Genomic DNA, 24,166 nt, shown 5'->3' with positions numbered 1-24,166 from the left:
CTACCTCTGGCCCAGGAACGCGCTCAATAGCCCCCTTGGCCAAGAGGGCCGTAACTTCCTCCTGCACAAGTTGCAAGTGATCCCTCGACATGCAGTGGTACTGCGGAGGCATGGCTGGAGGGTTCACCTCGAAGGGGAGGGAGTTGCCCCTTCGGACGATTTGCAGCACCCACCTGTCCGAAGTGATGGTGCGCCAGTGGAGGAGGTGATGGCGAACTCTGCCTCCCACTGGCGTGGAATGTGCCTGAAAGCTCAGACTAGGAAGGCTTTGAGGCAGATGCTGCGGATGTGGACTGACCGGCTCTCTAGCCCTCTGTTCCGTCACGGCGAAATGCACGCCTGCGACCGCGTTGAGGTTGGTTCTGCAGCCTGTTGGAAGAAACATGCAGGGGAGCCCCTTCTGTGGCCACAAAAGGAGCGAAAAGCAGAAGTTTGCTGGCGCTGGGTCGACAGGCCCAAGGACTTGGCCGTAGCCCTGGAGTCCTTAAAGCGCTCCAGCGCGCTATCTGCCTTGTCGCCAAAGGGGCGACGACCATCAAAAGACATGTCCATGAGAGTGCTCTGGACATCCCCATAAAAATTGGTGGACATCAGCCAGGCGTGACAACGAATCGCCACAGTCGTGGCAATCGCTTTGCCCAGCGTGTCCGTGGTGTCTAGTCCACATCGAATGGAGTACCGTGCTGCATCCTGCCCCTCAGCAAGAGCTTGGGCGAGCCGTGTCTTGGCCTCCTCCGGACATTGGGGCAGCAAGTCCGCCACGGTATCCCCCCAGAGAGTGGGTGTAACGGCCTAAAAGGCATCCAGTATTAATGGACCACAACCCTAGACTGACAAGAGGAAAACAGTTTATTGCCAAACTGTTCCAGCCTTTTGGATTCCCGGTCCGGGGGTGCGGTAGGGAATGCGGTTTGGGACGACGAGGCCTGGATAATCAGGCTCTCAGGGGTCGGGAGGGTGGAGAGAAAGCAGGGGTCACCCGGAGCTGGCCGGTGGCGCCGGGTCACGTTCCGATCCACAGGAGGAACTGTGGTGGGCTTGGACCAAGTGCCCATCAGAACGTCTGTGAGGGCCTCATTAAACTGCAGCAGAGGCTCCGAAGAGCTTACTGGCGGTTGAAGCACCTCGGTGAGGAGGTTAGTCCTCCCGGCCGCAGCAGGGAGCTCAAGGTCCAGGGCTGTGTCCTCCCTGTGCAGCACCACAGTAGAAGTTGCTCACTCCTCTGTAGCCACGGAAGGAGGAGAGATAAAACCAGTGTCAGGCAAAGTGTCTAGACCACTGGCCTCCCCTAGCTCATCTGCCCAGTCCTGACTTAACTGGCACTGCTGTGCCAGAGGGTCCTCAGACCCCTCCCAGTCCTCCCCTTCATCCGTGTCCTGAGAAGCAGGCAAAAATGACGGAGCCGGGGCATAGGTAAAGAGCTCACCAGTCGGCGTTGGAGACATCGCCGAGCGGCGCCGCTCCGAAGCTGGGGACAGCGTCGTCCGAGGACGGCACCAGAGGTGGCACCGAGGGGGTCGGCGCCTGCGGAGGAGTCTGTCGGATATAAGGGTCGTTATCCGTATGGAAGGCAAAAAGAAAACCACTAATGATGGAGTTCCACACGTTTCATTTGTTTTATGCAGACGTGACAAACACAGGGGCATTCCTTATTGGGCTATTTCCGTTAACATCAAGAGTCATTCAGAATGTGAGGAGTCTGTTCGTCTTGTCGCCTTCTTCCTGGGACTTAGTCTCGGTTTAGGGAGCAGCCCGGATGCAAAATAAATAAAATCTGGTCAGTGATCAGGAAGTCAATACTTCCTTCTCAGTGAACAGGAGTGAGGGAAGTATTCACCACTAGTCCGTCACCCAAGTGGACCCAGTCGTTACCTCCCTCTTCACGTAGCCCTCCCTCTCCCGTACCTTAGCAAGCCACCCTCTTCTTAGAGAGTGGCTGGGTGAGGTGCGGTCCTGTTTGCCGCCCGGCTGGGGCTCCTCGTGAACAGGAGCGACTCTGGATATGGCATCTTTATCCAGGGGAACTCCTACGGTCTTCTCCGATATTCCACTTTCGCCTTCTCTGCCAGTCCACGCAAGGAACTCTTCTCTTCTGAGGTTTGGCCCTCTTGTTTTGCCTCTGGTCATCCGATAGGTCGGTGTTGGGTGACGTCACGGGCCACGTCCCCACAGATTCTTCTGGAGATTTCTTAAAGGGGTCCAGACCTGCCTGCACAGAGGGGGATATGATGTCCATAAATGTGCTGTCCGTGTCAAAGGGCAGTAGTGTCTGTAGTTCGCCATCAGACTCGTGAGAGTTGTACGGTCAACTGGCATCGACCGGGATCCAGGCCTGGGTCCTGCGGCTCTGGGACCGAAGTCGCCGGCGGCGCCTAGGCCAAAGTCGCCGGCGGCACCTAGGCCGAAGCCGCCGGCAGCACAGGGTTAGGACCCCAAGATGGACCCGCGGGGCCCAAAGGCGCACCGGCGCGTCTCGATGGCAGGAAGAGACTCCTCATGGCCACGAGGAAGTTTCGGATCTGCTCAGGAGTCGCATCAAGTCCAGGGACCAGAGGGTGTGAGGCTGGATGCAACTGCGCAGGCGCCACCAGAGTCGCGTGGGAGGTGCCACCCGAACCCTCGCCCGAATCGTTCGACGGGCGAGGGGAAGTCTAAGAGCGACGATGCTTCTTAGACTTCTTTTTGCCATGCCTCGACATACCCGAATGCGAGGACTTGGATCCAGACAATCAATGATTACTGCGGCTCCGCGACCGGTCCCTCTACTTCCTCCTCGACCAGGACCTCGAGCGGCGCAGAGCTGACTGCCGGATCTCGAGGAGCTTACGGGAACGCTCCCGCCTAGCCTTAGCCGTTAAGGCTCGACAGTCTGGGCACGACTTGTCATCGTGGTCGGCCCCCAAACAGTAGAGACACCGGCGGTGGGGGTTGGTAACCGACATCAGTCGGTGACAGGCGTCACACAGCTTGAAACCGGGTACCCCTACTGCCAGCAGGAGTCGAGTCAACCCAAAAAAGATAGAAAAAATGTCCAAAAAGTTAGTAAAAAAATGACTACGGGTATGCTCTTCCCGGATCTGCACTTGCTGGCGCGGAAAAAAGAAGAACTGACGTCCGCGTGCCAGGGCGGGGTCGGGGTCTAAGTACTCCAGCGATGTCATTCCGGCAAACACGACTGAAGACGAACGCAGAGCCACAGGACGTACCCTACGGACGTGCAGGGGTACTGCTGGCGAAAACTTTCCGGATCCAGTCGGACGCCTGGTGATATTCTAAGGTAAGGAATCTAACACTAACGTGTTTCTTTCAGATGGGAACATTTGGTGCCCTCCTTACATAAACCAGTTTGGCTCCTGCTCTGACGTGAAACTACACAAAAGGACAGGAGTGGCCAGCTCCTCCCAAGGGAGGTGCTCAGAGCTCCTCCAGGTGGCTACTTGATTCTGCCATCTTGAATCTTGGCCCTTGGGAGAATCCGACTGGCTACGTCAGCTAAGTAGTGTCCCTGATCTTCCCTGATAGGTAGGTCTCCACAGAAGAGGTCCTTCCCCTTTTTAGGGTTACTTAAGGGATCCCCTGAGGGTGGGTTCTTAGATTTGTCCTGAAAGCAACTTTAAGATCCAACTGCCTGTTGTCTGAAGACTGTCAAAAGACTCTTTTATTGGTAGACACTGGAACTTTGCTGCTTCTTCGAGCCAAAACTAAAGACGAGACTGCTCTCGGTGGGAAGATTCCTGCAACTTTTTCTCGATGCTTTTCAAGTTTCTGCAACTCAGTGGCTGTGCATCTTCCGAGTCAGCAAAGCTTGCATCCAAGCAAGAAGGACTCTCCCTTGGTGTGAAGGAGTCACTTTCCAGCATCCTCAGGCACCTCTATGTCGACGACGAGTTTGCTGATCCTGTTGTCCCAGGGACAGCATCCAGCTCTTCAACACAGGTGGTTGTTTGTTGGTTCACCAGAGGCTTGACAAGTCTTCCCTGCAAACTGGGCGACTGTAATTCCTCTACAGCCAACGGGAAATGCCTCCCTGCGCACTGCATCTGTTTGCCGTTGCAAAGTCTTGTTGGCTTTCTTCATGGAGGACCTTCAAGCTCCAAGAAGCCCCAGCCTCCAGCATTGCACAGCTCCAAGAACGAAGTCCTGCCTGCATCTTCTGAATCATGGGCCTCATCTCCTGTGTGCTGCTGAGCATTCCTTGCGACTCCCGGTGCCTGCAGCCAGAGGGTATTTGAGAGGGCACCATTGATTTCTGCTTGCTCTCCTGCAAGCTGAGGGGCGGCTCCGACTTACCATTGCTGGGTTAGTCCCATAGATCTTTCTGGTCTGCAACACAGCATCTTTTCCCACAAACCTTCGATTGTGTTTGCCAAGGCTAGTTGGTGGTCCTGCCGGCCACTGACTTTCCTGCACTTTTTGAACAGCAGGGGACAGCTTGTGGACATCTCCTGTGCTAATGCATCGTCACCTGGGCTCCACAGCTGCATCTTCAAGACCTTTGTGCTACAGCAAAATATCTGACAAGGGCTGGTATTGTGCTCCTGTGCCTCCTAATCACCTGTGAGGGGGGTTACACTATCTCCCCTCTGCTTTAAGGTTCTTCTCATCTTGATTCCATGTCTTGATTCCACCGGCATGGTCCACAAGACTCTGTAGCTGCTGATCCGCAACGATCCTCCATTGGCATCATGAGCGGTTCCAACACCACTTCACCCCTATGCACCCATGCTTCCTGGTAGAGGTATCCTGGTTTCCAGAGTATCCTTGGGCGGGTTGGCTCTCCAACCTTCCTTGCTCCAAGTGGTGGGGTCCTTTGGGAAGGGTCCTTGAACAGTAAAAATCCAATCGCAACTTATCCTGGGTTATCCTATGGATGTTTGCCCAGTAAAACCACTAGGCACCCAGACGCCTTAAGGTCCCAGGCTAGTCAAAGTTGGTGGATCTGTGCTTCCCTTGGGGTCCTTCATGCTTGGGAATTAGTCCTGTTTTGGTAACCATTTTGCATTCCACTATTTTAATACATGGTTCGGCCCCCCCCATAGGGGGTACATGGGTTTTCCTATACTGGTTACTTTGTTTTGAAGTATTTCATGTTTGTATTTGATATCCCCGGGTAGGAGATATAACAAGTTAGTGTGTGTTTAATAAATACAAACTTTTTATACTCACCTGGTGTGGTTCTTTATGTGTGAGCTTGCTTAGTGACTAAGTGTTAAATGCACCCGCTATACACACTTCTGAATAAGCTTTAGCTGCGCGCCTCAGCTACCGCTTGAGAGCTTTAGTTATCAGGGACCTAAACACTATCACTAAGGGTTGCCTGGCCTCAGTGCACAGTGCCTCACCAATGGTTGACACTATATACTGAGCCAATCTCCTACAATTACCATAAAAAGTTTGTAATACAAAATAAGGGTGAGATCAACATTCATTCCAGACAAAACTCTTTTTCGAGGATATAAAATGTAAAACATATTTAAGAGCTACAAGGTACTGACAATCTTATTTACTTTTGTTCCTATCATATAATTAGCACTTGTAACTGGTTAAAAATGCTATTCATCGATAAAACGAACATTAGATACAGCCCCACATTCCTAAATACTGAATTACCTCCTTAATGTTAGTCTGGACATTCTCCAGAAGTTGGTCTCTTTCTGCTTTCATGGTTTCTTGAATATGCTGCAGCTGATGCTTCTCTTGAATTAAAGGTGTTGAGACTTCTTGCAGATCGTGGAGCTGCTGTACAACATCACACTTTTCATCCTCCAGAGTTTTCAGAGAAGCCTCACTGGCTTTCAATTGCTCTTCCAACTGTTGCACATCAGAAATCAATCTCTGCTGTAGTTCAGCTTTCTCGAACACTGCACTTTCTTTGTCTCTCCTTTCCTTCTGAAGTTCTTCCATCAAAGTGGCCAACTGAAATATCAAAATAATAATTCAACAAAACCATTAAAGAAGAACAAGTTACTTACATCAATAACGCCTTTTCTGGTATGGACTATCTAGCTGCAGATTACTTACTATAGAATATTTCCACAGCGTCAGACTGGTTTAGGATATTGAGCAATCCCTTTGTTCGCCAGTAGGTGGAGTATTTTGGCTCCATGTAACAGTCAGCATCAGAGGTGATGTGCTTTGGGCCTATATTAGGTGACACCCCAGTCCACTGACCTCAATTCTTGACTGCTATTCCGCAACAGAAGTATGGAGCCAAAATGAGGCAAAATGAACTGCGTCAGCATGAGGTCTGGAAGGATCTCTTAAATATTAGCTACACATTTCACAGATTGTGGAGAATGAGAGGATCAATGTTAGAACTAGGGGTCTCTAGTTGGCAGTGATATACACCCTGTTCAAGTAGGGACCCTTCCTTCTAGTCAGGATAAGTGGATTACACACCCAAGATAATCCCTGCTCATCCCTATGGTAGCTAGGCACGAGCAGTCAGGCCTATCTCAGAGGCAATGTATAAAGTATTTGTACATAACACACACAGTAACAGTGAAAGCACTACCAATGGACACCACACCACTTTAGAAAAATAAACAATTTTTATCTAAACCGAACACCACCAAAACAAGAAATATCCAACATACACAGCTCAAAATAGGATATATAAGGTTTCAAACAATTTTGTCCATAGGTAACTATGGATGTGTAATTTTTACAAAAAGTACTTCAAACCCGTCAAAATCCACAAGGCAAAACAGCTGTATAGGAGGGAAGTGTCGGAAAACACAGCTATGTGTCAGTTCCCAAGTGCTTGGGCAGGGGATGCAGCAATTCTGCTGTACGCAGGAGAAGTGATGCATCGAATCTAGACTGTAAGGGGAAGTGGTGGGTTGATTCCAAGACTGTTCTGGTCGACAGATGCTACAATGGTAAAACATGGCGCACAGGCACGATGCGTGGAAATCCAGAACACACTGGAGGTCGATGCGGCGGCTGTGTCAATTTCTTCAGCCGTGATACCACTATGCATGGTATCTTTTAGCCGCCCAGCAGGGCCTGTATCTGAGTCGGTGCTGTGGTCTTGGACTTTCGAGACTGGTGCGTTGAACTCACAGTGTGGTGGTTCTTTGGGACACCGACAGGCGCTGCATCGATTTCTTCGGCCGCACAGGGCTTTGCAGCGGGATTTTCTCCTGCACAGCGTTGCCGCTTCAGAAAATATAGCTGCAAAAAAGGCGAAGCTTCAATTTTGTAGGCTACTTCCTTTTTTTGTAGTTTTTCTTGCAGCAATAACAACCACCAGGGGTCCAGAACTGGATTCAGCACTGCAAGGCAGGTCAGAACTCCCAGTAGTGTAGTTCCAAGATGCTGCAGATGAAGTTTATCCACCCCTGAAACTTAATAGCGACGAAAGTGGCGAAAAGCAGACTGCGCACAGCGGAGAGGCCCAAGGACCTGGCCGTAGCCTGAGAGTAATTAAAGTGCTCCAAAGCGTTGTCATCCAGAAGAGTGGATTGGACAGCCCCTGAAAAACCAGTCAACCTCAACCAGGCGATGCATCACTGGGCTACCAACGTGGAAATCATCCTGCCTTGTGAGTCGGCGGTATCCAGCCCACAGCGGATGGTAAACTTTGCTGGTCTCTCCCTTCGGCAACTGCACGGGAGTGTATGGCCCGGGCCTCCTCCGGGCACTGAGGTAGCACTTACACCCACTCCGAGTGGGATAAGGTGGTGCAACAGCCCAACAGACATGCAGTGTTTACTGACCACAGTCGCAAGCTGGAGGAAGAAAACCTCTTTCCAAGATGGTCCAGCTTTTTGGATTCCCTATCAGGTGGTGCGTTAGGGAATGCGCCTTTGGAGGTGGAGGCTTGGACCACCAAGCTCTCAGGGGTGGGGTGTTGGGAGAAGAAAGATGGGTCGCCCAGGACCAGGCAGTGTCTTCGGCCAATCATCCTATCCACAGGAGCCCCTGTGTTGGACCTGGCCCTGGTGCCCAAAAGGATGTCCGTGAGGGCTTCATTAAACAGTAGCAAGGGCTCTGAAGTGCTCGCTGCCGGTTGAAGCACCTCTGTCAGGAGGTTACTTCTGACTGCCACCGTAGGTAGCGCACGGTGGAGAGCCTCGGAAACCCTATGCAACACCACGGCGTAAGACGTTCCCTCTTCCGCAGCCACGGTAGGAGGAGACAACATGCCAAGATCTGGTGAGGTATCCAGAACACTGGTGTTAGACCTGGCACCTTGGCGTGAGTCTCCCTTCCACTTTTTGCTGGTGTGCCTCAGATGTTTTGCTGGTGTTCGCTGCTCAGGGCACTGCGCCATGGCCAATCCGTGCCGCAGTGCAAGTGCTCACAATATAAAGTTTCTCCATAATTGATTTCCATGATTGGCTTATTTGGTTTACTGTCAGTCCCCAGTAACGTGTACGAGGAGTGTCGGGCTTGTAGATACAAATGCTGCTAGTTGGCCTGCAGCGCTGGTTGCGCCACCCACAGAAGCGGCCTTGTAAAATGTGTCTCGGGTCCGCCATTGCAGATCCTGCGTGCAGTCTGGTACTGTCACGCTAACTGCGCAAGTGCACACACTTTCCAATCCCTACACCTTCCCTTAACCTTCATATCAGTCACCCCTATGGTAGGCCTACGGGCAGGGTGCATTGTAAGAGTAAGGTAGGACAAGCCCTGATGTGTGTGGCATGTCCTAGTAGTGAATTAACGCCCTTCTCGTTCTTCACTATTGAAGGGCTTCCTGTTATCTTAGGCCAAGATGAGCTGCCGGAATTATTACACACTATAGTCCCGGCAGGCTCAGGGAACACGGTGGCACGTCAAGTTTGGTATGCCTGAATTCGGAATAATAAAATATTTCCTTTAGCAAGGTTTATTTTAGTATCTTGTGTTTGCAAATGCTACTTTTAGAAAGTTAGCCTTTGCTCGCCTAACTATTTCAGCCTGCCTCTGCCAGGATGTGTATCTGCTGTCTGGGTTTGTGTGAGTGACAGGGCTGGGGAATTCCCGGGGACAGTCGGGGTTACCAGGTGGTGAATAGGGTGCTTACACCAGGATGGGTGGGCTGAGTACTCCTTGACTCGGAATATGGTTGTGCTCCACACCACAATGCTGGCTCCACCTCCTGCGGAGCGTCTGATGTCCCTGCCCTGCACCCTGAAAGAAGACGGCAGCTTCCTGTCAACAGTGATCCAAAACTGGGTTGAACCAGGCTCAGGACCCCTGGCCTGCAAAGACAAAAGAAATTGAGTATAAATATAGGAGCCATGCTCCAAGCAAATCAGATCCTGTTTGGACCACGACGAACCTCTGCCTGACTAGAAGGACCAAGAGAAGCTGAAGGAAGGAAACCGGTCTTTGCTCTGAAGGACTGGCCTGCAGTGGTGCCTTGCTGAGAACGGAGAGGAAAAGACCAGAGAGGACTTTCAAGACTTGTGCCTGAAACAATCTCCAAGGGCTTGATCTTGAGCTTGCCCCCTGAACGGAACCCCTGGACCATTGGGTTCTATTCTGCCTATGCCCGTCTGCTGTTGGGCCTTTAGTTCTTATTCCCTCTCCAGAGTTGTGACTCTAGTGCCTTCGCCCCTCCTAAGGTCGTGACAGCTCGGAGCCTGGTTGCCTCGTCGCAGAGAGCCCCGCTCAAGCTTGAGTCGCTCTCCGCTTCAGTGCCGGGCCGCCCGCTCTCCTGTCACCTCGCCTTCTACGGAGCGCGTTGTGCGCCTCTCATCTTCTCCCGCCAGAATCTGCACGAAGCGCATCTGATCGCCTCGGACGGTCCGTACGTGGGAACGTACCAGACTGTCTCGCTTTGCCCTCCTGCATACCAAGGCTCGTGCCGCACCTCAAGAAAGGCCTTCCGGACAGTGGTACCGGAGGCCTGGTGCTGCACCCGTCTGCCCGAGAACGTGACGCCCCACTCAGATCCACAGGTACGACCTGGTGTGCTAAGAAGTAGTCCGCCCCGCAGGCCTGAACGGCACCTCGCCCCGTGAGCTGCATCAGACCGCGGATCGCCACAACCCTCCACACCGCCCCGCTCACCTGCCTCGCACCTTGAGGGGGCTCCGAGCCGAATAGATCCTTTGGAGAACCGTTGGCCTCGTCCTGGGTCCGCCCCCACCAGTAGCCGCGCCTGAAACGCCTCGGACACTCAACGCAAGGTACACTTGAACTCTATCCCGAGTTCACATCGGATCCAGGGTCCGCAACGTTTGTTTTCCCTGTTGTCGTACCTTGCTGACCAAGAACACTTAAGAACAATTGCCTATTTTAATCTGGTGGCCCTCAATCGCTAAACGTTATATGGTCTTGTGATAATCCTGCATATGAAGTATATCTTTTACATAAAGTCTACGTATTTTTGATACAACCTTACGACTGGTGTCCGTTTGTGGTGAGTCAGTGGGTTTACTGTATGTGATCATAAATGCTTAACTAGCTGTCGCCCTGAGGATTAGCCTTGTCTGCTCGCGCCACGCAACCTAGAGGGTGAGCAGGGGTTATTCTTAAGGAGTAGTTCTCTTGCCCTGACTAGAGGAGAAGGTCCCTGCTTGTCACAAGTGCATACCTGTGCCAACTCAAAGTCCTCCTCACCTTCTTCTGGCTGCCAATCTGGTCTAAAAGAGCCAAGTTAGAACAAGGGCACAAAAGTACCCATCGGACCGGTCCAGGCATCGGTCGACGCCGGTCCGGCTCTGTGTCTACATCGAGGTGGAGGCCGGCTGTGGACGTGGTGCCACTGGAATCTGCGCCGGGGGAGGTGTAACTAGGTCAACCTGTGCCGATCCAGACCTGGATCCAACAGGACCCTGCGATGCCGGGGCCGAAGCCCCCGGATCAAAGGCCCAGGGTCCCTGACAGAGTCGGCGGGGCCCAAAGGCGCACCAGCGGAGTCAGGCTGCCCAAAGATGGCATGCATCGCCATGCGACCGTGACATCGTACGGCGTGGAGCAGACTGCCGGGCCTCAAGAAGCTTTCAGGTCCACTCCCACAAAGACTTCGGATTCATGGTCCGGCAGTCAGAGCACGACTTGGGGTCATGGTTGTTCTCCAGGCAGAACAGGCACACGAGATGCGGATCTGTCACAAACATCAGTCGGCTATAGGAACCGCAAGCCTTGAAGCCGGGCATCCCTGATGTGCACCAGGAGTCGAAGACTTGAAAATGATGTCGACAAACGTCAGCAAAAAGTGACTGGAGGTAACCCTCTCTGGATCTACGCTGGATGGCACCGAAAAATAAAGAGCTGACGACAGCGAGCGAGGGCAGCGTCTAAGTAGCTACTGCAACATCATCCTGACTACACTGACGAACGCGGAGCCGACCGACGCCACCTTTCAATGCGCAGGAATACTGCTGATGAAAAACTTTCCGGATCCAGTCTGACGCCTGGGGGTAATTCTAAGGTAAGGAATCTTTAACTGTTTCTTTCAGATGCACAAGTTACTACTTGTGTAACGATATATCTGTAAGAGACATTAGTTAGTATTAGATTCCTTACCTTAGAATATCCCCAGGCGTCAGACTGGATCCGGAAATTTTTGCGTAGCAGTACCCTTGCGCGTCGGTAGGCGTCGTCTGCGGCTCCGCGTCCGTAGTCGGCGTCGTGGGCGCCGTGATGACGTCGGAGTACTTAGACGCCGCCTCCGCGTACTGACGTCAGTTCTTAGACACAGCTTTTGCGCGCCAGAAGCGCTGAGCCATGTTAAAAACCAACACTGGTGCCATTGAAACTAGGGCCCTGAAAGGGGGTAACCCTAACCCTAGATATCGGTTCGCAGAACGGGGAGGATGGGTTGGTCGGTAAGGAATCTAATACTAACTAAGGTCTCTTACAGATATATCGTTACACAAGTAGTAACTTGTGCATCTGAAAGAGACAAGTTAGTATTAGATTCCTTACCTTAGAATAGATACCCCAGCAATACCAACCCCGGTGGTGGGTCTGCGAACCAATAATCACACCAGAAAGTCCTGGAGGACAGAACGGCCAAAGAAGCCATCCCTCCGGACTTGGCTGTCCAGGCAGTAGTGTCTTGCAAACGTGTGCAGCGATGCCCACGTAGCTGCCTGACAAATGTCTTGTAAGGGCACACCCCGGCCCAGGGCAGTTGTAGTCGCCGTGGCTTGGGTGGAATGAGCCCGCAATCCAACAGGGGGCTCCTTTTTAGCCAAGGAGTAACATGCCTGGATACACAAGATGATCCACCGGGAGATGGTCCTCTTGTGCACCGCTTTCCCCTTCTTAGCGCCCACGTAACCAACAAAGAGTTGGTCATCCACCCGGAACTGGCGTGTGCGATCCAAGTAGAATGAGCGATAGAAAAGGGGATGATGGACGAGAGCGCACGTTTTGAGTCCAGACGGTGGAGCCGCTGTAGGAGAGTGGGGTCTGCAATCCTATGGTCACCCCAGATTTTTGCTTTTTGCTTCACTGGATTACGACTTTCCCTGGCTGTGGGCCTGCTAATCAGACCCACAGCCTAGCTGTTCTCTCTCTAAATTGACAACCATGTACTTTAGGTGCATTTACCAATTGGTACTGGGCCACCTTATCAGTCCCTGTACAGTGTACCTTAGGTATCCAGGGCATAGGTGTACCCAGGGCCTACCAGGGGCTGAAGCATGTATTATGCCACCCCTGGCTGGCCATCTAAAACTGACACAACTGGCTGCTCAGACAGCTGGGGCAGGTGGTGTAATCACCCTTTGCTGTAGATATAGTATACCTATATCTAACCTTAAAATGGACACATATATTCCTACCAGTCACTCCTACGGCAGGCCTTATCAATCCTGAAGGCAGAGTGCTTGGAATTATGTGAGATGGTGCTCTGGCATGAGATGAGCCCGTCTGCAGCTTGCGGAACCAAGTCCTAATAGCTGTTCCATGATAACGCTATACCATATACTCTTACGTGCATTATAATCCTCGCGGTTAAATGCTAACTCTGGTATAACATTATTAAAACATGTCGAGTAAGGTGTTATACGAATTGGAATACTACCCCCTCGCCAATTCTAGCGACGCGGGTAGCACTCCACCCTTCTAGAGGGACACGACATGTATGTAACTGAGAACCCTGGTTAAAGTTAACTCGAGCCTTGGCATCACAAAATGGATGCTGCCACCACAGACACAAGTCTGACCTCCTGCTGCTGGGAGTCCTTCCAGCGAGGGAGGCTTGGACAAAGGGTTTCCTGCCTTGGGAGGTGCTAGCACCACCCCAGACAGGATTTTGTGTATTGGGAGGACAAGCCTGAAAGGAATGAGACATGCCTGGGGCACACAAGGTGCCCTGTGCATACACCGGTTCAAACCAGTTGGTGGGGCATCCCTGCCCCAGCTCTGGCGCGAAACCGGACAAAGGATAAGGGGTGTAGCCACCCCCCTTCCTCGTCCCACCCAGGTGAGGGACCTAGTCAGTAGTGCAGCCCCCTTTAGGAGAATAAAGGTAGGCGCTGGTCCCATTCCAAATTAGATTATCCTGAACAACTTTACAAGAAGAAACTATGGACTTCGACGTTCTGCTCCACAGAAGACTGAAGAATCTCCCTTGTGGGCAAGGAGTGTCCACCCTGCAACTGCAGGCACCATCAAGCGTCCAGCGGCTTCACTTTGTCGTCTTCCCTTGAGGATCCAGACTTCGGAGCCCAACGAGACCCGGATTCCCAGACCTCTCCGACCTCAACTCACATCTGCAGCACAGCTGAGATCCGTGGGTGCGACGAGACACGTGGGACCAGCCATCTTCGAAGAAACTGCACTTAGCTTCCAGCACGACTCCCGAGGTAAACTCGACCAAGTGCTTTGGGGATTGAGAAGCCCCAGCCCAGAGCAGCCCCGGCACCGATGATCAGCCCTCCAGCATCCACGAGATCTGCGTGGGGCCCTTCTGCTTGTTTGCTGCTCGACATGTTGTCTGGTTACTTGCCGGCTGGCTAGTGACCTCCTAGACGACGAACTTTGAAGACTACACTGCTGGTCTGGTTGCTCCAGACTGGCCCTTGCTCCCTTGCAAAAGAGGAGCACCCTGGACCCTCCTCGTCCACTCCAGACGCCGTTTCCACTCACCGCGTGGGTTGCCTTTGCCAAGGCCCGTTGAGTCCAAATCCGGATCCGACACCGCCGACAGCGAGAGCCTGCGTGGGACAGCTCGTGCCTCCATCCTGGTCGTCGAAGACACCTCCTGGTCCACGTGGCTCCAGAGTCAAGCGTCCACTCTTCACTTGATCGCGACAACGACATCTGGTTCCTTCCTGGTTCCACTCCAGTCACTGGCTAGTGACTGTGAACATTGTCCCCTCTTCTTTCAGGTCTTCAGCATCTCTGATCCACCCTTGGATCACACCGGACATCTTCCTCCTGGTCGCCTGCAGCATCTTTTCTTCTAGGCTCCATAGACTTCAACGCCGGAACCCGACACGACTTTGCACCTATGCACCCGCAGCACGTGGGTGAGGTAACAAGAGCATTTCGGTGCTCAAGGGTAGATTGACTCTGCTAGTGTCCAGTTCCACAGTCGTTTTAGTCCTAACTAGTCAGGATTGTCCGTACTCACCTTTTTCTTGAACTGTACTGTCCATAGACGTTGTTACGCATCTCGCGTGCGAGTTCACACTCTGCACACGCGTTCCGTGGGCCTCCTATTACTTACCTAGAGTTAGGGTAGCATGGTCCCAACGATCCTACAGCCTCTGGGCAGCTCCATTCCTTCTATCGATTTCAATATACCATTTACTTAGTATTTGGTTTGTCGTGCCCCTAGGGCACCATTGTAATTTTGTGCAACTTATTGTATTTTTCCTAAGAGATTGTCATGTGCTTAGCCCTCTGACCTCAAAGAGTTCAGAGGTGTTGGTTATTAATAAATATACTGTTTATTTTCATAACAACCTGTGTGGTGTCCTTTCATGTGGTATTCAAGGGGTTATATTGTGGTAAAACAGCTGGCTTCACATGCCAAAAGAGTTTAGCCTAAGACTGCTTTGTCCATGCTACCATTAGGACAGCTGATCTATAAGGTTGACTTACAACCAATCACCATAAGGGTAGTTTGGACTGATACAAGGTGATCACTAGAACTAGTGAGCATCATATATCAGGCCAACTTCTCACAGCCGCTCTTCCTCTTTAGAGGGATGCGGTGGCGGAAAGAAGGTTGGCAAGGTGATAGACTGCCTGATGTGGAAGGCCGTGACAACTTTGGGCAGGAAAGATGGCTTAGTACGCAACACCACCTTGTCCGGATGGTCAGAAAGGAAAAATGGAGTACAAGAAAGGGCCTGGAGCTCACTCACTCACTCTCCTGGCAGAGGTGATGGCAACCAGGAAAGCAGTCTTCAGAGTAAGAAGGCGGAGGGGACAGTTATGAAGTGGCTCAAAGGGAGCGCACATCAGAAACGTAAGAACCAGGTTAAAGTCCCACTGAGGCATCACAAACGGAACAGGAGGGAATGTGTGTGTGATGCCCTTTAGAAATCTATTTACAATACGGGACTTGAACAAAGAAGGTTGATCAGGCAGCCTCAGAAAGGCTGAAAGGGCAGAAAGGTAGCCCTTGATAGTGCCCAGAGCAGAGCCCTGCTGGGCAAGAGAAAGAAGGAAGAGAAGAACCTCAGAGAGAGGGGCAGCAAGAGGATCCACAGCCTTTGCTGTGCACCATGCCACAAATCTGTTCCACCTGCAGGCGTATACCGACTTTGTGGAGGGACGCCTGGCTGCCAGAATGACGTTACAGACTTCAGGAGGCAAGTCAAATGGCCTCAACTGTCGCAGCTCAATCTCCAAGCATGGAGGTGGAGACTGGACAGGTTTGGGTGGAGGACCGTCCCCTGCTGCTGTGACAGAAGGTCCTCCTGAAGAGGCAGACGAACTGGGGGATCGACTGACATACTGAGTAGCTCTGGATACCAGTACCTCCATGCCCAGTCCGGAGCCACAAGGATGACTTGGGCCTGGTCGCGCTTGATCTTCTTCAGCACTCTGGGCAGAAGTGGTATAGGCGGAAAGGCGTACAACAGACCGCAACTCCACTCGCGACGAAAAGCGTCTGCGAGCGAGTGACGCCTTGGAAATTCCAACGCGCAAAACTGATGACATTGCGCGTTCTCTTCTGTGGCGAATAGATCTAACCAAGGCTCTCCCCATTGCTGAAAGAGGCCTTGCGCCACGTCCGAGTTCAGACGCCATTCGTGATCCATCATGCACCGACGGCTGAGCTCGTCCGCCCTGGCGTTCAGAGATCCCGCCAGGTGTTGAGCCCCCAAGGTCACGCCCTGGCGTTCCAGCCACTGCAAGAGGCGCAGAGCCTCCTGGTAAAGGGTCCACGACCCCACACCGCCCTGTTTGTTGCAGTACCACATGGCGGTGGTGTTGTCCGTGAACATCTGCACTACACTCCCCCGGACAGAGGGGAGGAATGCCTTCAGTGCCAGACGAATCGCCCGGAGCTCCAACAGGTTGATGTGGAGCCGGGCCTCCGCCGGAGACCAGAGGCCTCTGATCTCTGCCTCTCCCATGTGGCCTCCGCAGCCCTGGAGGGACGCATCCGTCACCACTACGTGCTCCGGTTGGGGAAGGGAGAGGGATCTGCTGCTGACCCAATCGCGGTCCGTAAGCCACCACTGCAGCTGTCTCGCAGTGCCCTCCGAGATCAGGACGTGGTTGGACAGGTTGCCCTGATGCTGGGCCCACTGAAACTTCAGGTCCCACTGCAGAGCCCGCATCCGCCACCTGGCATTATGTACCAGAAGGGTGCAGGAGGCCTTCAGCCCCAGAAGCCGCAGCATCATCCTGACCGAGACTCGGTATGAAGGCCAAAAGATCAGAATCAAGAGCCTGAATATCCCAAGCCCGCTGCTCGGGAGGATAAACCCAAAACTGCACAGAGTCCAGAACCGCTCCGATGAAGAGGAGCTTCTGAGAGGGACACAGGTGTGACTCTGGCACGTTGATGGAGTACCCCAGCAAGTGCAGGAGGTCGGCCGTAGTCTGGAGGTGAGGGATTACTGTTTGCCTTCAACAACCAATCGTCGAGATAGGGGAAGACTGGAACCGCTGATCTGCGCAGATGAGCTGCGACCACCGCCATCACTTTGGTGAACACCCGAGGGGCACCAGTGAACCGCAGGTAGCGCCAGTGGGCCGGCAGGACTGGGATGTGGAAATATGAGTCCTGCAAGTCCAACGCGAACCATCCAGTCTCTAGGGTCTAAGGCAGCCAGGACCTGAGCTAAAGTCAGCATCTTGAACTTCTCCTTCTGGAGGAAGCCGTTGATGCTCCGGAGGTCCAAGATAGGGCGCAGGTCCCCTTTGCCCTTTTTGGGAACCAGAAAGTTGTGGGAGTAGCAACCACGTCCTACTTCTGGCCCAGGAACGCACTCGAAGGGCCCCTTGGCCAGGAGGGCCATAACTTCCTCCTGCAGAAGTTGCAACTAATCCCGACATGCGGTGGTACTGCGGTGGCATGGCTGGAGGGGTCACCTCGAAGGGGAGGGAGTATCCCCTTCGGACGATTTGCAGCACCCGCCTGTCCGAAGTGATGGTACGCCAGTGGAGTAGGTGATGGCGAACCCTGCCTCCTACTGGCGTTGAATGGGCCTGAAAGCTCGAACTAGGAAGGTTTTGAGGCAGATGCTGCGGGAGCGGATGTACACTGACCACGTCTGTCCCCCTGCACAGCAAAAGCGGTTACCACGTCCGCGTTGAGGTTGGGTCTGCGGCCTGTGGCTGGACGAACGTGAGGGGGTGCCCCTTCCATGGCCACGAAAGGGGTGAAAAGCAGAAGTCTGCTGACGCTGGCCCGACAGGCCCAATGACTTTGCCGTAGCCCTGGAGTCCATGAAACGCTCAAGCGCACTGTGTGCTTTGTCACCACAAAGGCTAAGACCATCGAAGGGCATGTCTGAGCGTGTTCTGGATATCCCCCGAAAAATTGGCGGACCTCAGCCAGGCGTGGCAACGGATCACCACCGTCGTGGAAATCGCTCTACCTAGCGAGACCATGGTATCAAGTCCACACCGGATGGAATACCGTCCTGCATCCCGCCCCTCAGCAAGAGCCTGGGCGATCCGTGTCTGGGCTTCCTCCGGACACGGAGGCAGCACTTCCGCCACTGTATTCCACAGAGAGTGGGTGTAAGGGCCCAAAAGGCATGCGGTATTATTGGACCGCAACCCCAAGCTGACTGAGGAGAACAGTTTCTTCCCAAACTGATCAAGCATTATGGATTTCCGATCCGGGGGAGCGGTCGGGAATGCGGTCTGGGACGTAGAGGCCTGGATCACCAGACTCCGGGGGTGGGGTGTACGGACAGAAAGCAGGGGTCGCCCGGAACCGGGCGGTGGCGTCGGGCCACGTTCGGATCCACAGGGGGCACTGTGGAGGGCTTGTACCAAGGGCCCAACAGAACGGCCGTGAGGGCCTCATTGAACGACCTCAGTGAGGAGATTAGTCCTTACGGCCGCAGCAGGGAGTTCAAGAGCCAAGGCCTTGGCTGCCCTGCGCAACACCACACCACATGTAGCACCCTCCTCCGTAGCCACGGTGGGAAGAGAGATGAATCCAGTGTCAGGCTATGTGTCAAGACCACTGCCCCCCCTCCCCTCCCCCAGCTCGTCTGCCCAGTCCTGACTTAACTGGCACTGTTGTGCCAGAGGATCCTCAGACCCCTCCCAGTCCTCCCCTTCATCCGTGTCCTGATAAACAGGCAAAAATGCCGGGGCATATGTGAAAAGCTCACCAGTCGGCGTCTGAGACATCGCCGAGCAGCGCCGCTCCGACGCCGAGCCCGGGCTGAAGCCGGGGACAGCGTCGTCCGGGGACGGCACCAGAGGTGGCACAGAGGGGGTCGGCGCCTGCGGAGGAGTCTGTCGGATATAAGGGTCGTTATCTGTATGGAAGGCAAAAAGAAAACCACTAATGATAGAGTTCCACACGTTTTATTTGTTTTATGCAGACGTGACAAACACAGGGCATTCCTTATTGGGCTATTTCCGTTATCACCAAGAGTCTTTCCGAATGTGAGGAGTCTGTTCGTCTTGTCGCATTCTTCCTGGGACTTAGTCTCGGTTTAGGTAGCAGCCCGGATGCATAATAAACAAAAATCTGGTCAGTGATTAGGAAGTCAATACTTCCTTCTCAGTGAACAGGAGTGAGGGAAGTATTCACCACTAGTCCGTCACCCAAGTGGGCCCAGTCGTTACCTCCATCACGTAGCCCTCCCTCTCCCGTACCTTGGCAAGCCACCCTCTTCTTAGAGAGTGGCTGGGTGAGGTGTGGTCCTGTTTGCCTCCCGGCTGGGGCTCCTCGTGAACAGGAGCGACTCTGGATATGGCATCTTTCTCCAGGGGAACTCCTACGGTCTTCTCTGATATTCCACTTTCGCCTTCTCTGCCAGTCCACGCAAGGAACTCTTCTCTTCTGAGGTTCGGCCCTCTTGTTTTGCCGTCTGCTCATCCGATAGGTCGGTGTTGGGTAACGTCCCGGGCCACGCCCCCACAGATTCTTCTGGAGGTTTCTTAAAGAGCTCCAGACCTGCCTGCACAGAGGGGGATATGCCATCAGACTCGTGACAGAGTTGTATGGTCAACTGGCGTCGACCGGGATCCAGGCCTGGATCCCACGGGGTCCTGCGGCTCTGGGACCGTAGTCGCCGGCGGCGGCAAGGCCGAAGCCGCCAGCAACACAGGGTTAGGGCCCCCAGACAGACCCGCGGGGCACCAAAGGCGCACCGGCGTGTCTCGATGGCAGGAAGAGACTCCTCATGGCCACGAGGAAGTCTCGGATCTGCTCGGGAGTCGCATCGAGTTCAGGGACCAGAGGGTGTGAGGCTGGATGCAACTGCGCAGGCGCCACCAGAACCGCGTGGGCGGTGCCACCCAAACCCTAGGCCGAATCGTGCGACCAGCAAGGGGAAGTCTAAGAGCGACGATGCTTCTTAGACTTCTTTTTGCCATGCCTCGACTTACCCGAATGCGAGGACTTGGATCCAGACAATCAATGATGACTATGGCTCCGCGACCGGTCCCTCGACTTCCTCCTCGACCAGGACCTCGAGCGGCGCAGAGTTGACTGCCGGATCTCGAGGAGCTTACGGGAACGCTCCACCTAGCCTTAGCCGTCAAGGCTCGACCGTCAGGGCACGACTTGTCATCGTGGTCGGCCCCCAAACAGTAGAGACACCGGCGGAGGGGGTTAGTAACGGACATCAGCCAGTGACAGGTGTCACACAGCATCGGGCATCCCTACTGCCAGCAGGAGTCGAGTCAACCCGAAAAAGAAAGAAAAAATGTCCAAAAAGTTAGTAAAAAAACGACTAAGGGTATGCTCTTACCGGATCTGCACTTGCTGGCGTGGAAAAAAGAAGAAGTGACGTCAGCGTACGAGGACGGCGTCTAAGTACTCCAGCGATGTTGTTCAGGCAAACACGACTGAAGACTAACGCAGAGCCACAGGACGTACCCTACGGACATGCAGGGGTACTGCTGGCGAAAACTTTCCGGATCCAGTCGGACGCCTGGTGATATTCTAAGGTAAGGAATCTAACACTAACGTGTTTCTTTCAGATGGGAATATTTGGTGCCCTCCTTGCATAAACCAGTTTGGCTCCTGCTCTGACGTGAAACTACACAAAGGACAGGAGTGTCCAGCTCCTCCCAAGGGAGGTGCTCAGAGCTCCTCCAGGTGGCCACTTGATTCTGCCATCTTGAATCTTGGCCCTTGGGGGAATCCGACTGGCTAGGTCAGCTCAGTAGTGTCCCTGACATCCCCTGATAGGTAGGTCACCACAGAAGAGGTCCTTCCCCTTTTTAGGGTTACTTAAGGGATCCCCTAAGGGTGGGTTCTTAGATTTGTCCCAAAAGCAACTTTAAGATCCAACTGCCTGTTGTCTGAAGACTGTCAAAAGACTCTTTTATTGGTAGACACTGGAACTTTGCTGCTTCTTCGAGCCAAAACTAAAGACGAGACTGCTCTCGGTGGGAAGATTCCTGCAACTTTTTCTCGATGCTTTTCAAGTTTCTGCAACTCAGTGGCTGTGCATCTTCCGAGTCAGCAAAGCTTGCATCCAAGCCAGAAGGACTCTCCCTTGGTGTGAAGGAGTCACTTTCCTGCATCCTCAGGCACCTCCATGTCGACGACGAGTTTGCTGATCCTGTTGTCCCAGGGACAGCATCCAGCTCTTCAACACAGGTGGTTGTTTGTAGGTTCACCAGAGGCTTGACAAGTCTTCCCTGCAAACTGGGCAACTGTAATTCCTCTACAGCCAACGGGAAATGCCTCCCTGCGCACTACATCTGTTTGCCGTTGCCAAGTCTTGTTGGCTTTCTTCATGGAAGACCTTCAATCTCCAAGAAGCCCCAGCCTTCAGCATTGCACAGCTCCAAGAACGAAGTCCTGCCTGCATCTTCTGAATCATGGGCCTCATCTCCTGTGTGCTGCTGAGCCTTCCTTGTGACTCCCTGTGCCTGCAGCCAGAGAGTCCTCGAGAGGGCACCATTGATTCCGGCTTGCTCTCCTGCAAGCTGAGGGGCGGCTCAGACTTACCATTGCTGGGTTAGTCCCATAGATCTTTCTGGTCTGCAACACAGCATCTTTTCCCACAAACCATCGATTGTGTTTGCCAAGGCTAGTTGGTGGTCCTGCCGGCCACTGACTTTCCTGCACTTGTTGAACAGCAGGGGATAGCTTGTGGACATCTCCTGTGCTAATGCATCGTCACCTGGGCTCCACAGCTGCATCTTCAAGACCTTTGTGCTACAGCAAAATATCTGACAAGGGCTGGTATTGTGCTCCTGTTCCTCCTAATCACCTGTGAGGGGGGTTACACTCTCTCCCCTCTGCTTTAAGGTTCTTCTCATCTTGATTCCATGTCTTGAATCCACCGGCCTGGTCCACAAGACTCTGTAGCTGCTGATCCGCCACGATCCTCCATTGGCATCATGAGCGGTTCAAACACTGCACCCCTATGCACCCAGGCTTCCTGGTAGAGGTATCCTGATTTCCAGAGTATCCTTGGGTGGGTTGGCTCTCCAACCTTCCTTGCTCCAAGTGGTGGGGTCCTTTGGGAAGGGTCCTTGAACAGTAAAAATCCAATCGCAACTTACCCTGGGTTATCCTATGGATGTCTGCCCAGTAAAACCACTAGGCACCCAGACGCCTTAAGGTCCCAGGCTAGTCAAAGTTGGTGGATCTGTGCTTCCCTTGGGGTCCTTCATGCTTGGGAATTAGTCCTGTTTTGGTAACCATTTTGTATTCCACTATTTTAATACATGGTTCGGACCCCCATAGGGGGTAAATGGGTTTTCCTATACTGATTACTTGGTTTTGAAGTATTTCATGTTTGTATTTGATATCCCCGGGTAGGAGATATAACAAGTTAGTGTGTGTTTAATAAATACAAACTTTTTATACTCACCTGGTGTGGTTCTTTCTTATGTGTGAGCTTGCTTAGTGACTAAGTGTTAAATGCACCCGCTATACACACTTCTGAATAAGCTTTAGCTGCGCGCCTCAGCTACCGCTTGAGAGCTTTAGTTATCAGGGACCTAAACATTGTCACTAAGGGTTGCCTGGCCTCAGTGCACAGTGAATCACCAATGGTTGACACTATATGCTGAGCCAATCTCCTACAATTACCATACAAAGTTTGTAATACAAAATAAGGGTGAGATCAACAACCTAAACAATACAAATAACAGTTTTTTCAAAATTCATTCCAGACAAAACTTTTTCAAGGATATAAAATGTAAAACATATTTAAGAGCTACAAGGTACTGACAATCTTATTTACTTTTGTTCCTATCATATAATTAGCACTTGTAACTGGTTAAAAATGCTATTCATCGATAAAACGAACATTAGATACAGCCCCACATTCCTAAACACTGAATTACCTCCTTAATGTTAGTCTGGACATTCTCCAGAAGTTGGTCTCTTTCTGCTTTTATGGTTTCTTGAATCTGCTGCAGCTGATGCTTCTCTTGAATTAAAGGTGTTGAGGCTTCTTGCAGATCGTGGAGCTGCTGCACAACATCACACTTTTCATCCTCCAGTGTTTTCAGAGAAGCCTCACTGGCTTTCAATTGCTCTTCCAACTGTTGCACATCAGAAATCAATCTCTGCTGTAGTTCAGCTTTCTCGAACACTGCACTTTCTTTGTCTCTCCTTTCCTTCTGAAGTTCTTCCATCAAAGTGGCCAACTGAAATATCAAAATAATAATTCAAAAAAACCATTCAAGAAGAACAAGTTACTTACATCAATAACGCCTTTTCTGGTATGGACTATCTAGCTGCAGATTACTTACTATAGAATATTTCCACAGCGTCAGACTGGTTTAGGATATTGAGCAATCCCTTTGTTCGCCAGTAGGTGGAGTATTTTGGCTCCGTGTAACAGTCAGCATCAGAGGTGATGTGCTTTGGGCCTATATAGGTGCCACCCCAGTCCACTGATCTCAATTCTTGACTGTTATTCCGCAACAGAAGTATGGAGCCAAAATGAGGCAAAATGAACTGCGTCAGCATGAGGTCTGGAAGGATCTCTTAAATATTAGCTACACATTTCACAGATTGTGGAGAATGAGAGCATCAATGTTAGAACTAGGGGTCTCTAGTTGGCAGTGGTATACACCCTGTTCAAGTAGGGACCCTTCCTTCTAGTCAGGATAAGTGGATTACACACCCAAGATAATCCCTGCTCATCCCTATGGTAGCTAGGCACGAGGAGTCAGGTCTATCTCAGAGGCAATGTATAAAGTATTTGTACATAACACACACAGTAACAGTGAAAGCACTACCAATGGACACCACACCACTTTAGAAAAATAAACAATTTTAACTAAACCAAACACCACCAAAACAAGAAATATCCAACATACACTGCTCAGAATAGGATTTATAAGGTTTCAAACAATGTTGTCCATAGGAAACTATGGATGTGTAATTTTTACAAAAAGTACTTCAAACCCGTCAAAATCCACAAGGCAAAACAGCTGTATAGGAGGGAAGTGTCGGAAAACACAGCGATGTGTCAGTTCCCAAGTCGTTGGGCAGGGGATGCAGCAATTTGGCTGTACGCAGGTGAAGTGATGCATCAAATCTAGACTGTAAGGGGAAGTGGTGGGTTGATCCCAAGACTGTTCTGGTCGACAGATGCTACGGTGGCAAAACATGGCGCACAGGCACGATGCGTGGAAA

The 24,166-nt window shown here is 52.2% G+C and overlaps 1 protein-coding gene across 1 annotated transcript in view; it reads right to left on the bottom strand.

The window, feature by feature from the left end:
* Positions 1–24,166, bottom strand: part of LOC144818836 (uncharacterized) — a 1,999,126-nt gene that overhangs the window by 1,282,002 nt on the left and 692,958 nt on the right. Inside the window, 2 exon segments of the mRNA XM_078676624.1 lie at positions 5,611–5,916; positions 22,864–23,169. Of these exon segments, the coding sequence (XP_078532750.1) occupies positions 5,611–5,916; positions 22,864–23,169 (612 nt within the window).

The sequence above is a fragment of the Lissotriton helveticus genome, chromosome 2_1 (genome assembly GCF_964261635.1).
Source record: "Lissotriton helveticus chromosome 2_1, aLisHel1.1, whole genome shotgun sequence".
Lineage (NCBI taxonomy): Eukaryota > Metazoa > Chordata > Amphibia > Caudata > Salamandridae > Lissotriton > Lissotriton helveticus.
Note: the sequence above shows the minus strand (reverse complement) of the source record. Positions and strands in the feature narration are given on the sequence as shown.